This window comes from Acanthochromis polyacanthus, chromosome 19, assembly GCF_021347895.1.
Source record: "Acanthochromis polyacanthus isolate Apoly-LR-REF ecotype Palm Island chromosome 19, KAUST_Apoly_ChrSc, whole genome shotgun sequence".
In the NCBI taxonomy this organism is placed as follows: Eukaryota; Metazoa; Chordata; class Actinopteri; family Pomacentridae; genus Acanthochromis; species Acanthochromis polyacanthus.
The window spans coordinates 14,290,706-14,309,039 of NC_067131.1; the positions used below are offsets into that span (position 1 = coordinate 14,290,706).

General features: G+C 42.2%; 1 protein-coding gene across 4 annotated transcripts in view; it reads left to right on the forward strand.

Annotated features, from left to right (window-relative positions):
* LOC110970028 (ankyrin repeat and fibronectin type-III domain-containing protein 1) overlaps positions 1–18,334 on the forward strand; it is a 165,987-nt gene that overhangs the window by 126,815 nt on the left and 20,838 nt on the right. For all 4 annotated transcript variants that reach the window (XM_051939438.1, XM_051939439.1, XM_022220238.2 and 1 more), the window contains 2 exons: positions 14,232–14,451; positions 14,844–15,051. In XM_051939438.1, the coding sequence (XP_051795398.1) occupies positions 14,232–14,451; positions 14,844–15,051 (428 nt within the window). The remainder of the gene's footprint in view (positions 1–14,231; positions 14,452–14,843; positions 15,052–18,334) is intronic.

The window sequence follows — 18,334 nt, forward strand, 5'->3', positions numbered from 1 at the left end:
TGTGCTTGTATCATCGATTGAAAACATCCCATGAGTCAGTTGCATATTTGAAATTGTTGAACATTCATGGCACTTCCTGTAATCTGTCGACGCAATCTGTCTTGTTTTGATCACTATTAATGAGAATTTTTCAGAAATACTTGTCATTGCAGAGCTCTGTGATATGATATAATGTGATACAGCCAATACGTTAAATATATGGTGTTAGAATATGATTTTGTAGGGCTGAGTATACAGATAAAAAATAAATACAATACAATGTGCTAAATTACTATGACACATCAAACTTCTTCCAGAGGCGTGTGTTTTTCTAAACACTAATTTAATCTTATATGAAATGTGAGTTAAAAAAAATTGCATGTCTGTGATTTGCTTTCTCAATCTTTGTCTATTGTGTGATGCATTCAAAGCCTGCGAGGCATTTTTACATGCTGAAAATTTCCAGCAGAGATCAGGCACACCTAAATAGGTACCTGTTTTCAAATAACTGTTGGATGCCTCAGTGATGACGGCTGAATCGTATGTGTCCTGAGCCAGACACTTTGAAACAGAGAAAGCACTGGAATGTGTTTGCCTGTAATGAAATAGAAGTGAAATGTGGCGACGTGGGGGTTTTATCCACCAATGTATGCTCTTAAATTAAGGTTTCATTATGTGTGTCTGTTCACTGCCTCCTCCTTTCACTCTTTAAATTGAAACTTTTAAGTGTAAAGTGAGACAAGAGTTACATAAAATACCAAGCTGGAACTCTACCAGCAGCCCTCCGCAGCGAGGCAGTCTCAGGTGGCTTAACATTTTACTATCTATTTAGTGGACCATTGCCATTTATGTCGATGCGAGTCGGGATACCCAAACAAACTGTGACTATTAAGGGAATTCAGAGCCGAGGCAGCCCATATACAAGCTTGAAACAGGAGCCGTTTTGTAGCTTTATCAAAGTCTGTGAGTGCTGGCAGGGCCTTGGGAAAATGCGATAATAAAAGATAATGGTGGTGTTATTGTTATTGGTAATCATAGTAAATGGGCTCTAGGGGTATGGGTGGAGAAAAGAGTGGAAGGAGGGGGGGAGTGAGGGTTTCTGGGAGTGTTAAAGGGAAAATAGGGGAGGTAGCTGCTACCTATCAAGACTGCTGAAAAAGTGTTGGCATGTTTTAACCAGGAAACCATCAGTGTTCATAATTACAGTGCAAATCAGTGATGTCCTCAAGTGAAATGTTATCGTTTTGAGAATTTTTTACTTCTGGTTCTCTCAAGCCATTTCAGAGCAGCTTTCAGTGTGCTGCTGCTATGTCATAAATAGAACTCTTATCAGATTATAAGTTCAACATGCAAACTAATCACTTAGCCAAGCATCGGTCTGTTTCTCACTAGTGTGTATATTTGCATCCTTATTTCCTGTGTATGACGTGGACACCGGAGACATCCAGTAGAGTCTGAGAGTCAATCCTGAGGCTATAAAGGGACACTGGTTCTGTTCCAGCATAAGGCTAGCAAATCAGTCTTTGTTTCCATATCCTCTCATGGTGACAGAGAAGCAGTTCCAGCTCTTCGCCAAAACCCCTGAGTACAATACAAAGGCAGTCATGTATATCGGGCCAAGTAGTTTTATTTCCCAAAACAGTTCCCGTGCAGTACTCCTGGAGAGGAAACTCTATACATAAGTACTTAAACATCAACGTGTAACATACATTCGGCACTCAAACCATATCCACTTCATAAATACAAGTTGGAAAGAGTGCAGTTGGTACCACACCAGTAAGTGTTTGATTGTAATGTGTGCGGTTATGCAGTCTGCACAGGAGGGCTTAAATCCTCTCCATCCTCTGAAGGCCCTCTGCTCTGCCTGGTGCCACCCTGTCTTCAGGGATAACTCCAGGCCGACAACGCTCTTCAGATGACGTCTTAACTTTGATGTCAGGAGAGAAACTAGCCGTCCTTTCCCTCAGTTGATATATTAACACAAACATGCGCTCACAGAGTGGCAGAAGCTCATGTCTACACGTCTGATTTTCTTCTTGATATTCATGCTCACACATATACATGAGCAAACACACATTGTAATACTTAGCACTGTTTTGAGTTGAATGTGTAGAGAGGGGGGTGCCCGAGTGCTAATCCTTATGAACTGTGCACAAAGGGAATACAAAAAGAACAGAGAAATCACCAAAGTCTTAGTGGGAAAAGAGGGGCAATGCTCAGGGGGCCTGGGTGTAAAGTGGTTTTGGACAGTGTGCCACTCGCCTCATTTGGTTCTAATTTGATTTAATATTCCCCGCTTTTTCTTTTTCATTCCCTCTTTAGATTTTTCTCCTTTCTTCTTTGGCTGAGAGCTGTCAGTTCAAACAAAAGGGACAAATGAGGAGGTTATAAATGCCTATAATTTTACTCTTTAGGAATTTTGATTAGAGCATGTTAAAGATTAAAAATCACTGCAGAAAGGGGCTGATTCCTGCTTCTGTTGGAATGTCTGTCGCTTTACTTTGCTAGTGGCTGCATAAAAAGGCATTAAACATCAAAAGGCTTTGACACGTGCAATGAATTGTGTAAAATGCTATACTAAGTAGTGTAGTTGACAGTTACGTATTTGCAAACTAGATGTAATGCCAGATGAGAAAATACATGCCAGTGTTTTCAGTGCTCGACCTGTTTCCAGTTCTTTGCATTTTTGAGCCAACATGAGCAAGAAGTCTTTGAGTTATTGGTTAAAACTCGAAAGTCTTTAAACCCATAACCAGGAAAACTTCATTTGTTGATTAAGACCACACAATATGACTGAAAACCCAAGAATAGCTACAATAGTTCAAGGACCTTTGTGGTGAGGGATGACAGTTTGTGCTGTCTGATGCCCCTTTATACAAGATCATAGTTTTTATTGACAAACTCTTGAGGATATGTGAATCATTCTCCTCAGAGCGAAACTGTTTAACCATGCTGTTTCAAGTGTTCTGTTAAGTTTGTACTTCAACTGCTTCTTGGCCTGCAATATTAATTTGTTGAGGCTGAGTTGTTGGCGAGATGAGAGACTACAGATTCCAATCCACATGAGGGAGCAGAATTTCTGCTAACCTCCCGGCTTTTGGACGGGCTATTCTTTTTTACTTATTCACACACACACACAGAGGCACACAAACTCACATTTAAGAGCTTACATCCACACACATGCTTGCCCCTTTACAACATGTACTGAGACACATAGTAATTGAAGTCCAATCAAATACATATAAACACACGTGCTTGCTTGTGTTTGCATAAATTAAAATGCACTATCTCTGACATCCATGGACCTGCATGCAAATACATGCAATATCCTTGGTGCGCACACACACACACACACACACACACACACACACACACACACACACACACACACACACACACACACACTGTGTTTTTGACTCTGGATGCTGTGGGCTGCACGAGGGGAGATTTATGAGGCTGGCTCCCTCTTGTCCTGTGTGTCTCTGACTTGATACTCTGGTTTCCACTCCAAACCTCAACTCAGCACACAGACACAGAGAGACAGGGGTGGGGATGGAGGGCAGTGGGAAGGAGGGAGGGAGGGAGGGAGGCGGACTGAAAGAGAGAAGTTGGGGTGGGTGGTGGAGCGATGGGGGATGTCAGAGGAGACTCAAATAGGTAAGAAGAAAAGGAGGAGGAGACGAGAATTGAGGCAGGAGAGAGTTTGATTGATTGAGACTGAAGTAGATGAAAAGACAGATTGAAAAGATGTTGGAAAGTGACAGAAAGAGAACATGACAAGAAGGGCTGAAAAGTGTACTGAAGATACATATCCATCAGCCATAACAGTATGACCACCTGCCTAATGTTGTGTTGTTCTCCATTTTGCTGCCAAAACAGCTCTGACCCATCGAGGTATAGACTCCACTAGACCCATGAAAGTGTGCTGTGGTATCTGGCACCAAGATGTTAGCAGTAGATCCTTTAAGTCCTGTAAGTTGCGATGTGGGGCCTCCATGGATCGAACTTGTTTGTCCAACACATCTCGCAGATGCTGGATTGGATTGAGATCTGGGGAATTTGGAGGCCAATTCAATACCTCAAACTCATTGCTGTGCTCCTCAAACCATTCCTGAACCATTTTTGCTTTGTGGCACAGTGCATTATCCTGCTGAAAGAGGCCACAGCCGTCAGGAAATACCGTTTCTATGAAAGGGTGCACATTGTCTGCAACAATGCTTGAGTAGGTGGTACATGTCAAAGTAGCATCCACATGGATGGCTGGACCGAAGTTCCCCAGCAGAACATTGCCCAAAGCATCACACTGCCTCCGCCAGCTTGCCTTCTTCCAATAGTACATTCTGGTGCCATGTGTTCCCCAGGTAAGCACCATGCATGCACTGGACCATCCACGTGATGTAAAACAAAACGTGATTCACCAGACCATGCCACCTTTTTCCATTGCTCCATTGTCCAGTTCCGATGCTCACGTTCCCATGGTTGGTGCTTTCGCCGGTGCACAGGAAGCAACATGGACATCCTGACTGGTCTACAGCTATGCAGCCTCATAAGCAACAAACTGTGATGCATTGTGTGTTCTGGCACCTTTCTATCAGAACCAGCATAAACTTCTTCAGCAATTTGAGCATCAGCAGCTCGTCTGTTGGATCAAACCACTCGCCAATGTGCATCAGTGATCCTTGGCCGGCCATGACCCTGTCGCTGGTTCACCACTGTTCCTTTCTTGGACCACTTTTGATAGACACTGCCCACTGCAGACCAGGAACACCCCACAGGAGCTACAGTTTTGGAGATGCTTCGAGCCAGTAGTCTCGCCATCACAATTTGGCCTTTGTCAAACTCACTCAAATCCTTACGCTTGCCCATTTTTCCTGCTTCAGACATATCAACTTTGAGGACAAAATGTTTGCTTGCTGCTTAATATATCCAACCCACCCACAGTTGCCATGATGAAGAGATAATCATTGTTATTCACTTCACCTGTCACTGTTCATAGTGTTATGCCTGATTGATGTAGAAGGACAAAAAATAGAGGGAAGTTTGGAAATAAACAGCATGGGAGAAAAATGTGTTGCATCTTTGTGTTTGTGGCTGTAGCTGTGCGTGCAGAGACAGCCAGTAGGTCAGAGGGTTAGCGTAGCACCCCGCCTTGCTAATAAGCTGATTAAAAACAACCAAGATCTGCATATCTATGAAAATAGCACATTCATGGCTAGAAGTAGAGAAAACTATAAATGTGTTTTGTGCAGTATGGCAAAGTTCTAATGCCACAAATCATAAAAACAAAAAACAGAAGTAAATTTTTTTTCATTATTCATTTTACAAAAATGTAAAAAAAACAACAACCCTGGAATCAACATTTAGTGACCACAGATTTTACCAACACTGGGGGGAAAACAAAAAGGCTTGCTCGACATGCTACACGTATTTTATTGCATGTGTTTTCCCATTCCGTCTCCTGTTGGTTCTATGTAAACACAGTCTGCAGTTCAGCCTGGTCCCTGAATTTTTGTCAAGTGACTCTTGGTTGCAGCTCAGTCAGTAATGGCTTCTCAGTTGTGCAGAGAGGTTTTGAATCTGTTGTTTTCTGCAACATTTTAAATGAGTAATGTAGAATAAAGTTACTTAAAGCTTAGATTTGGATGTATTCCCCTGACAAAATGAAAAGTCAAACATAATTACTTCAAGTTGAAACCTCAACTCACAGTTTCTTGCTCTGATAAATGGTGTAATTTTGGTAATTTTTAAAAAATTGGCATTGCTTTCAAATCTCCAGCTAGTTTTGGGGTTGAGAGGGTCAAAGCGTGCTCCCACACTGATGTCAGATGAGTTCATCACCCTTTCCGCTCTTTATCATTCAACAGTTTATCCATTTTGGTGTGTGCACATCTGTGTGAGCGTGTATCTTATCATTTCTGCAAAGTATCTATCATAGTAAGACGAAAAGTCTCCCCACCCATCCTACCACCTCCCTCTATCCCTATCTCAGATAAATAGCCGTGGGACTTTAAACATGGCGCCCGGCCGGCGTGTGACTGAGAGAATGAGCCAACTGGTGGCTTCAGTGGCCAGGGGTCGCCCCCACCCCTCTCCTCTCCCTGGCTGGGTGGGTGGCATATGGTGGCCCAGGCAGGGACCCCATTGGTGTGACACACACACTAAGAGACACACAGAAGGCCTGGAGCCACCCAGGCTGGACCCACGATCGCGGTGGGAGACATGGTGTCACCAAGCCTCTGACAGAGGAGGGGTTGTGTGTATGTTTGTGTGTGGGTGATCCCACCTTGGAAGCACCCGACACAACCCCCCCTCCTCATGAGAACGTCGGCCGCTGCCCGCCACCACATCCCCATGGTGACTCCACTGTTGTCTCTGCTCATCAAAATTAGAGAGATTTACCTCTGCGTGCACACACAACACATGCAGTCGCACAGAGCCAACAGGTGGCAGGCCTTGCTCGGCACAGCAGGCCCACTTCAAAGGTTAAACATACAGCGGACCGCCCACTCTTTCTCTGCCGTTCTCCCAAGGGAGAGCAAGAGAAAGTGAGAAAAAGAGGACTAGATAAAAGGAGAGACAAAAAGGGAGACAGTGTAGGACATGCTCATGAGGGAGCATATCATTGTATATACCTGGTGTCCACAGTAGCTCTGCAAACATGCACGTAGCTCACACCTAAAAATTGACTCCCACACATAGACTGTATATATAGTGGACGTAGCATCTGGCTCCAGAATTGAAGCCAACCCGGAAGTGTCAAAAACTTGCAATATCACGCCGTCCGCTAGGGTTGGCTCCAAAAAGCTTTTTCTCCATAGACCCCAATTCATTTTTGGAAAAAATAAAATTTGATAGACTGATGTTCAACAGCTCAGGATTTTTTTCACGTTAGTTTTCTTGGTCAAAATGAGAGATCAGGTGGCTGATCTTAAAATAAATCAATACTGAATTTTAAATAAATCGTTAAAGTTGGCGGAGCCAGGGGGCGTGGCTGTACTTGATGGACAGCAACAGAAGCCTCTGTGGTAAAATGTGGGCGGGATAAGAGAGTCCTCAGCCAATCCTGCCCCCAGTTGCTCTCCGGTCCAGCCTGTTTGATGACGCTTTTTACGTCACTGGCTCCAAAAAATCCTAAACGGCGACCAGGAAGTAGCAAAATCCGGGCTTCATTTTCTCGGCGTTGAAACCAACGGGTGACGTCACGGTTAGTTTACGCCTGCTCCCACATGACTTGAAAACAGAATACGTAACACAGCCGGAACAAATCAGCCTTCATGTCACTTCTCTTTTTCTTATCAGCTTATCACAGTGAACCAAACCTCTGAGATTTATCGGCATTTGGCAGACGGCACAAGACAATACAGATGATACCTTGATATAGCACTTCGTACACCCCAGGCCATACAGCAACTCAAAGTGATTTACATCAATGAAAGAGAATAAAAATGAAATATAAATAATAAGAAAGTCCGTAAAAATAAGCATAAATATCAAACCTAAAAACACAACTTCAAGGTTTCTTTTTTAAGTTGATGAAAAATGTTGCATCGCCGTATATCATAGTTCTATTCTGGGAAACAACTGAAACCAGACTTAAAGAATCTTAGGGATCTAGAAGGAACGTGCCCAACAAACATATCTGAAAATTAGGCAGGGGCTAGTATAATAAAAGATCTTAAAATGAATTCTAAAATGAATGGGTCTCCCAGGAAGAAGCTTTAAAAGTGAAGTAAGGTTTTCTCTACATTTGGTTTTGATGAGAAGACATGCTGCTGCATTTTGGATCATCTGAAGTTTGTTTTAAGATTTCTTTGGGCGGTCATTTGTCAAGTCTGCTAGAAATAAAAGCATAAGTAAATCTTTCAGTGTCTTCCTCAGACAGACATACAGGAAATATTTTTGAAATGGAGGAAAAAGTCATTTCTAGCACTGCTTTTTATTCAGACGATGGGCCACAAGATTCTTTGCCTCATGGTTTGTGTTTATAGCCAGCTTTTAGAAATGAGATTTGTCTCAAGACACAAGAGAAAAACCCGACTCACTCAAAGCTAACAACAAATATCACTTCAAAACAACATTGATATACACAGTCCCACCTTAGCGCTTGGTTTAAATCTGGTGTAAACAACAGAATCCAGGGCTTTATCCTGTCTGCTATCAGTTTTACTGTCTGCTGCTTGTGGTTGAACAGGCTCTGTAATGTTTTCACAGCACTTATGAGGCTGTTTGTTGTCAGAAGAACTTCATTTGAACACCGCAGTGCGTGTTAATAATCTCGCTCATGAGGTACATTACTTTCAGATACACATCTGGTAGGATAATCCATCTGCATCTGACTATGGAGATGCCTTGTGATGTGAGAACGGGTATTTTTCCTCTCAAATGTGTACCGCTGAACCATTAACATAGATGCACACACCTGATACATCCCTCGGTCAAATCTCATCCATGAAATATGACCCAAAAGAGCTGGAAGAGTATTTCAATTGGTTGGAAAATCACATGAACTCTCTACATAGGGCTCAAATTAAACTGTTTTTACACGTAAGCAAGAGTGTATATGTCTGCATTTGTTGGGTTTCCATGCCAACTTTGCGTGCATGAGGCTGCAGGTCACAGTGTTGGCGTGGCCTCATGTTGCCTAAAGGCTGATAAGGACCAAGGCAGTTCTAGCAAAATTGCCCCCCGTCCTCCCGATCTCTCCACTCCCCTCCCTCCTCACCCTCTCCCTCTGTGCATCCAGCAGCCTGGCTGCTTCCAGCCTGTCTGGTGCCAAGACTCAGATTTCAGAATTTCCTTCTACAAGCCACATTTAGAGCAGCCAGCGTACTCTGTGCATGTGTGTCTGTGCGCGCATATGCGAGTGAGTTTGTGCAACTTTCTCCTCTCGCTGTCTACCTCTCTGACCCCCACCGCCCTGTTTGCAGCGAGCACTGTCCTTATGGTGCCGCTCTTTGCCTTTTCTGCGTCTCCCTGTCCATCCACCTACCTCCTGCTCTTTGTTTATTTTGTGGAACTTCATCTGTGCTGACAGCCGATGTAATACGTGTCAACTAATGTGAATGCGTGTAATAAACATGATTAGACACACACTAACATGCAGCAGAGATTGATGTGTTTCAGTGGCAGTGTGGAATGAAGGGGGTGACTTAACAGACGCTGTGAAACACTGGGATGGGATGGTATACGATGGAGTTGGGGTTGCGGTGGAGCAGAGGCAAGAAGAGAAGGTGGATGTAGTGTGGAGAGAGATGAAAAGAGAGATGTTAAGACACAAAGTAAAACACAACAAAAATAACTGATAATCTTGGCATCTTGGGTACTGTTACAGAAGGTTCATTTGAAAGAAAAATGTCCATACTTTAAAGATATGGCTTTTTATTTGTCCATATCTATTTACAGTGCTTGCTGTCTTCACTCCACTTTGCATTGCTGTAACTGTGTTATTTGCTTCTCACTATCAAAACATCTTCTTTTGTACTGCCATAACTAATTTAGGCAGCAGCCCTTGCTGTAATGTCCTTGTCTGTAACACCAGCTAAACACGCACTATGCAATAGAACCTGTAGCTTTAGACTGATTGTGGCCGTGTGTGCATGTTAAAGGCATTTTCCATTGTTTATAGTGTAGCTTAACATTATCTATATTTATAGAAACACAAAGCACTGGCCAAGAACTTTTTTTTTTTACACAGTAGGGCAGAACAATTAGTTCTATTACAACAGTGACTCCACTTCTATGCAATCTCATTGTTACCTCATAACAAACCTGCAACAGAAGTGAACTTTCCTTGAGTTGCACAAGCAACAAATGTGAAGAATGTGTTACTGCATGACAAGAAGAGGTGACAACCAAAAACTAATTGCGTGTGAAAGAGACAAGAAGAGAAACAAAGAAAAATGTGTCGGAATCAAAGAAGTTGGTGCTGGATTAGACGGAGGAAAATGTTACCAATCCCACATCTGACATAACTGAACCACCAGAACAGAAACAGGTGTCAATACTGCAGATCGCTAGCTCAAGAAAATGCTGAAATTGGAATTAAAGAATCCATTATTATTGACATTTGAATCTGATATGTGTATGTGTGTGTAGTTCCTACTGTACTGTTGACAGTAGTTTAGATGGCTTACTTTTCCATTTGTAAGTGCTACATAAAATGAGATTCATCAAACTAAGCAACATTTTCCACTCTGCTGCCAGTTTGCAGATTTGCTGTGAAGTGTCTCTGACATGTCCGTCTGCACACCGCTGTTATGAGCTGTTGTTGTGCATATTTGTGGCTGCCTTTTAGCTTGCACAGAAAATCCCAGAAACTGCAATCCTGGAACCAACAATTATTTAACATTTGCTTAAATCATGGGTCTTTCCCATCTTGACTTTCAAACAGTAAGCAAACGTCTAGACTCTGTCTGCATGTTTGCATCTGACTCACAAATGGAAGCCCAAGCTGCTTTTGTAAAACGGCTGATATAACTAATAAAGCGGATGTTGTGTGTATGTGTGTTTGCAACTTAGGGGTGTTGATTGTTTGTGGGGCTGATACAGACTCACTAGAGCAGGCTGGATGTATTTGATGTGGGATTGATCAAGGGCCAACCATGGAGCGTGGCTTTTGGTTGAGACTTTTGGTTTCCCAGAACAACTGCTTCCTGCTTCCCAAAACTGGTAAAACTGTAGGAAACTGTGTGCAATGGACTCTGTCTGTGTTTGTTCAAGTTCATGTGAGTTCAAATGTGGTTATTTGTGTGTTGGTATCAGTTTGAGTTTTTCTCAGGTTCTTTGTTTGTGTTTATTAGAGCAGTTGTCCAAAAGCAGTGGTGTAAGGTATGTACCATTTCTATAACAGAAACAACTTGAGTATGGATTTCAACCAACTTCAGCTGTCAATTTTCATTAATTTTTGATATTTGTGACCCATAGTTTTAATTTTCTCTGCCTTCTCAAAGAGATACAGTCATTACAGTGATCATTTGTTTACAGTGAGAATAAACGAGCTGCTGAAAAGCTGTACATAAATCGCATTCTCTTTCTGAGACACTAAACAGGATTTGATTTTGTATAGCTTTTATAAATGTCTCCATTTGTTGTGCACCATGTTTTCTCTTTCTCTGGGGTAAGGGGCATGTCATTGGGGAATGACATCCCAGTCACATGTATAGAATGCAGCATCTCTTTGAAAGTACAGACATACACACACCACGTTACACACACCCTAATGTCGTCAGAGAGTGATGGGGCACCATCCTGCCGACAGAAAAAAGTCGTCTGTTCCATCTCAGGCAAATAACAATAAGCCTAGGGCTGGATTCCAATGGGCTTTCTCTTTGAAATGGGATACCGGCACACGCATTACAAATATATCTCTTGTTTTATCTTCCGGGCCAGGCCCATGGAAAAATTATTCCAAATACCTGCCGCGCTTTATCTGGAACCCTGGAATAGGTTAGGCCCAGCCGGGAACACGAGGATGTCTAAAATAAGGCCTCTATTACGGGATGGAGTGGAGATGGATGGGACGGAGCGGGAAGGGACGGGGATCGGGGGTATTTTAGGTGTATCGGCCCTGTGAAAAAGGCCTTGTTGCGGGGGCTTGGAGCTGCTTTAAAGTCTACAATGTGGCCCGCCGTCAGCTGTTGCACAAACTGCACGTGTTGGGGGAGGGTTTGTGTGTGTGTATGCATGCTCATGTGGACTCACACGTCCATTGCTGAGCGGGAGTATAAATAACATTTTTCCTACAGATGTTCTCACCTTGACAAATCTGTTCTTGGCCTGCGTGATACTTCTTGGCATTTGGCATGATGGCCCAAACTAATGCCTTTATATACTTTGCTCTACCTCCACCTGCTCCTGTTCAAACTGTATGAAGAACTGCATGTACGTTTTTGTTATTTAACTGAGGACGTTTTCCCAAAATTCAGAGACAAACATGCTAACTGCTGCAGAGATTCAAAGCGTTAGATTTGGTTTCCTGTCTTTTATTGATTACGTAAGCACATACCTGATATCGATTTATACACTGACGTTAGAGTTAAATTTAAAACAAAAACGATGGAGCCATTGCTTATTCCAGCAAAATGTTTCACAAACTAGTTCGGAACTCACCATGAAGACACCACTTGACTCCGCATCACCGTCTAAAACATTCTCTGCTACATGTCCTCAGACAGTGTTGAGAGTATCATAAACCAGAAAATCTGCATGCTCTTTTTAAAATACTCCAAGCATCTTGTTGTGTTATGGTATGTAAAAGAAAGGTTTGATATGTCAGACAACTTGTATGCCAATTCCAATATATATGTGGCACGGCAATAATATCGACCAACCGATGCACCACTTGGGTTCTAACTGTGATGTCAGAACAGCTATATTTTTCAGTGGATTTCTGTGCTCTTAATCATACCGCAATAAAATGAGAAATCAGTGTTGAATCAAGGTAAGAAGAGAGGAATGACAGAGCAAAGAGAAGAAGAACATTTTGGAGGCGATAAGGACATGAGAGGCGAGAAATAAGGAGACAAGTTCGCAATATGTTGAGAGAGGTGGGACAGACGGGAGCGAAAGCTGTTGAAAATGCATCCTTGAGGAATTCATTTATCTCTCAGCTTCTGTTTGGTGCGACCCGACACGGAGTCTATCACCATCGCCTGTAGAGTCTCGCTGACATTTCCTTCAGCAGCCGAGTGTGTGTGAATACCATGTACCAGACTCAGTCCGAGAAACACACTGTCATCTACATAGTTCCCATGGCAGGATGAAGAGGGACGGTGTAATCATCATAACAGTGGTGCCAAGAAACGAGTAGAAAGAGGTGGTGATCTCTTTGAAGAAAGAGATGACAGAGCCACGGTGGCATATTGGCTACCAGGCTGGTATTACCAATTCAGGATGACTCATATGGCAGCTTTGAATGAGAGCTGATAATGCCAGCATGGTGCCCGTCTGTTAGTTTAATGTAATTTATCACCATGACATAGATCAGGCGTGTTTTGGGCTATTATTCCATGGGTTTTTTTCTGGGTTAATATACACAAACTAGAAAAAAACAGCTATGGTGTATCATTCTGCATATTCTGTGGAAGAGGGCCAAGAGCATCCAAAAATGTTGACAGGAATTGCCATACATACTCTTACATCAACACAGGGCACTGAATTTGTTCCAACAACAGATGTATGAAGTGAATGCAATGCACAATGTGTGTCATGTAAGACAGCGATGCTTTGGCACTTAAAGAGTATTCACACATTCAATCCTATTGCGTTTCAGATTCTTACTCGAAGGGGTAAAATTGTAACCCTTTTTTTAGTCTTTTGTGTTCTTTTCCTTGGTCCTCCAATGCTACAGCAGAAATGCAGAAAATGCATAGACAGATTTCAAGGGTTTACGACACTTGCATTTCTCTCTGTCAATAAAACAGGAAAGAAGCCAAGGACTGTTATTTTGAAAACATGCTGTAGCTTTTACTCATAGACAATACCTCCAACAGGGGCAAACTTTCATCTTCAGCATGTCTAACGCAGATAGTGTGCAATAAGTCCTGAATGTGCAGAAAGAGATGAACATTAGTAGAAGTCTTGTTAAAACACATCTGCAAAGCCAGCCAGTATGGGATAATATTAAATGAGAAAAGTGGCTCTACAGGAATAAAAATATTTGAAAGCAATACAAAACACATGAGAGCATTGCTGCACTGTATTCTTTTATATTTTTTGATTTTTTGCTTGAATTTTGTGTTTATCTCTCGATAAATGAAGACATTTTCAACATAATCTGATGCAGAACATGAGCACAGGTGCATAGAAATTCACCAGACTTAAGTCATTTTAATGTGTCTTGCTAAAATAAAAGTTCCTGTCTCCTTTTTAAAAGTGTTCCCCCCAATGCAAAAAATTGACACCCATGCACAAATGTAGGATGAACTACAAAAATTAATTAAGCAAGTATGTTTTGTTGAGATAATCTGGTAAGCTGCAAAGATGAGAAGAGGCATGGCTTCGAAAGACTTTGCTGAGCTTAAAACTGGTGACTTTTTTGGTCCTCTTTATCCAGCTATAGCAGTTGTTCATGGGTGTAAAGATCTTTTCTAAAGATGTAAAGTCTTATAATGCACTTTAGACCTGATGACATGGTGTCATGTGTGCAGCACCTTTTCTTTCCCCCCTTTCTGCTGTAATTTATTGTAGCAGATGTCATATTCCACTCTTTTCTCTCATCATTTAGGTCTCTAACCTACTCGTCTCTCCTCCAGGGCTGACTCTGGTAAGATGACGCAGCCCATGAGAGGGGACCAGGCCCACCAGCCGGCCTCAGCTCGCAAGTCAGCCAGTCTGTCCTCGCCAAGCGCAGCTCGCCGCCTATACCGCAATTTGTCTGGAAAGTTCCGTGTGGGCACCAACCCTCCTGCTCTGGAGGACAGTGTGGTGTCAGGACGGGGAGGAGACAAGGAGAGGCTACGCAAAACCACCATAGTAAGTCGGAGAGAGAAAGAGAGGGAAAAAATAATAAGCCCAGGAACATTGTAGTCTAAAAATAGTCAAGGAAAACACATACACTTGGATGGTGATGGAATCTCAGGTAGTAACAACAAACACGCCTATCAAACCTACAAAGTATTGCAAAGCAATACAGAAACTCTCTCTGTGTGTGTGTGTGTGTGTGTGTGTGTGTGTGTGTGTGTGTGTGTGTGTGTGTGTGTGTGTGTGTGTGTGTGTGTGTGTGTGTGTGTGTGTGTGTGTGTGTGTGTGTGTGTGTGTGTGTGTGCGCGCGAGCAAGCAATGTCCTCAATATTCACTGATGAAAACTGAAATGTCTCTAAGCATCATTTAGTTTTCACTCTATGTCAACTGTCTTTGTGTTACAGTTCCAGAGTAATGAAGCACTGTTTGAGGCAGTGGAGCACCAAGAGTTGGACTTGGTGCAGCTGCTTCTGTCCCAGTACAGTTTGGAGGAGCTGGACCTCAACACTCCAAACAGCGAAGGCCTCCTGCCCCTTGATATCGCCATCATGACCAACAACGTACCCATGGCCAAGCTTCTGTTGAGAGCTGGTGCCAAGGAGAGCCCCCACTGTGAGTACAAAGGCACAACGTACTGTACCTGCTGGTGATTTAGTCCTGCACCTCTATGGAAGCAGCTCAAACATGGCTGGAAGTAGGGCAAACTCAAAAATGTCTTCCGTGCAGTATAACAAAGTTATAATGTCATAAATCAGAAAAAAGACGGTAAAATTTCTTCATCAATCAACATGTCCAACATTTTTCCAAGTGCTTACAGGTGTTACCAATAGAAAAGTTTTGGCTCTGCATGGTAAAGATATTTTACAGCATTTCTACTGCTGTAAATACAACATGCAGTTCAGCCCAAAAGTCTCTGAATTTTAGCCATGTGATTGTTGGTTGCAGAGGCTGAGAAGGACAGATTTTTTTGTTTGTTTTAAACAGAATCTTAATAATGTAAAATATTTATTTTTAGTTTTTAAAGATAAAGTAATTTTAATTATTTTATTCATGATTTTAAGCTTAGATTTGCACAGACTAACACAGATGAGTAGTTTAAGGACAAGGATTTTTAGAAGATAACATGCCTTTCAAACATGCTGGCGGATTTTGGGGTCAGGGGAATAAAGGGAGCTTACACAGGATTTCATAACTTTACTATTATCTAATTATTGCACCTATAGAGCTGTGCAAAGATAATCATTCTAATACAGTTTGTTTATTTTCTCTCTTCATCTTTTCTGTGGAAAATAGTTTCTGCAGCGTCGCTACCATTTGAACATTGACTCACTTGTGTATAACTGAAATTTCAAACCTGCAGCAGGTAGAAATCTTGAAAATGAAGAAAAAATGTTAGAATTCAAAAGCACAGCCATCCTCCTGCAGCTTTCCTCACTCTGTCATAAGTCCCTCCCATCATATGTCAAACAACATGTCACTCTAACAACTGGTTTCCCTCAGGATTCAAACCCTTCTTTCCTAAACGATAAGTCCTGCGCTTACCCCATTCAGGCACTACATCCTACTCTGACTGCAAACTTTGTTGCTCTTTATACTATGTCACCTGAACAGGGTGAAAAATCCTTGTGATTGGCAGAAGTCTCTTGTCATAGGTAAGATTTTCTAAAGCCTAAAAAGACAGTCAAGAGGATGCGCAGAAGTCGTGTTTCCTCTTTGATCACTTAAAGGCCAGTGACACCAAAAAAAAAATCCTGCCTACCCCAGCTTTAAGTCTTTAGTTTTGTTTATAAAATTTTCTGGTAGACAAGCAAATGTTACCTTGGCTTACAGTGGGAATTAGGGTGATCTTTTAGCCAGTCACATCTTGTGAGAGCCATGATAAAAGCCAAAGATAGTTGTTTTCTGCCAATCACAGCTTGTACACCTAACAAGCTAATGACGCAAGTGAGTCCCCAAACCACATCAGTCACTCACAGGCAGCTGTCTAATCAGTATTTTCGTTTGTTGATTTCAGACTGTAGCGCAGCCCAGAAATAATTCCAGAAAGGGTTTGTTTGGGCATCAAAAGGCACTCTCTAGGAACTGACACCTGAACCAAGAACATCAAGTAACCGCAGGTGTTGGCCAGGGCAACGGCACACACAAAACTCACAACACAATCTCCTATCATTCACACCAGTAATGCATTTATCCACACTGTACTGACAAACTCACACATCTCCTTCTGTTTTCTGCTAGCGGTGAAAACATATTAAAGGCGATGAAAGGGGGGGTAATAATGATGCAATATTAGTCATCTTCGTAAGCCCTTTTCATTGTCTGTGATCTGGTGAGCCTTTGCTGCCTTCCTCTGTTAATGATTAGAACTCGCCAGTAAGGCTCCTAGGCTGTTTGTGTTTGTACTCACACACACACACACACACACACACACACACACACACACACACACACACACACACACACACACACACACACACACACACACACACACACACACACACACACACACACACATTTTCAAGAGCTCAGCCAGACGTCTTATAAAGGTATCATTAAATTGAAAACACTTGAATGGAAAGTAGTGTTTACTGAAGTTTGCTCTTTGATTGCGTTCTCTCTCTCTCCAGAACCCAAATAACTCAAGAGACGGTGTGAGTTGTGCATGCATGTGTGCGTGAGTACAAAAGACTAAAACAGAGAAAAGAAAGGGAGTGAACAATAGCACATGAGGAAAGTGCTCACTAATCTAACTCTGTAGGAGGAGAAATTGAAATCACAGACGCTGCCGACTTTTCCTTGAACTTTGAAATTGATTCTGGTGCTTATTGATATTACCATGCTTAACTTCACAGTGTGCGGTTACCAAAGAGACAAGGGCAGACAAAGACAATCAAATAAATTCTCTAAAGCATCTTCATCTTCACATTGTAAATCCCTCGGTGGCTGTCAGTATAAGGCAAAGCCACTTTAATGTGCCGTTGGGGATCCCAGCTTTAAAGTGAAATAAGGACAAATCAAGACACACATACGCACTGATGACAGCATCTGGACTTGTTTCAAGGTCTGTAGATGTAAATCAAAATGAACCAACATTATTATCATGTTTATTATTTCCATCCATCCGAGATTCCAAGTCTAAGGGTCCTTGGTAATAATTCTCTGTTAAACCCTAACCTCACAGCTCAGCTCTGACCCCTTTACATTATATCCCTTTTAAAAGTGACAAACTGCCTTTAAGTCTTCACACAAGTGGCTGAAGAGAACAACAAAACTGACACCCAGAAGAGACACTCCAATTCAAAGAAAAGCTCACAGCCACTGAGGAGACACAGAGAGAGCCGCAGAATTAAACACCCAGATGGACATTTTGACACGGAGCTTTAAACTTACTGTCAACAGTGGAATCTAACGCTCAACAGTGGAATCTACAATGAACAAACACAGACCACACAGACTAAACACAGACACACACCAATCCCAAACACTCCAAGAAATGACCAGCCACCAAAGAAGGAGTACAGTACGCTACTGTCCTTTGTGACCTTAACAGCTTTACATTAACTGCTCCGTGCTTTTATTTAGAACAATCTGCATGCATTTGCAACTGGAGCGATCGAACCTCTTTGGTCTCTGTGTCACGCCACCACAAGTCACTATCGCTGGCTGCTCGGCCACGGTTTGAATATTTTCACGGGGTGTTACATCTCATCTACTATCGTATTTTAAACATCATTGTTCACAGTGTCTCAGTAACACTATGCCCCCTTTGAGAAAAAACATTCTTCTGATGGCCGTAGGAGGCTGTGGTATATTATATAAATAGATGAGTTATACCAAATTTTCCACACGTTTTGCAGAAAAATACTTTTTACAATGGCCGTTTAAAATGATGCCT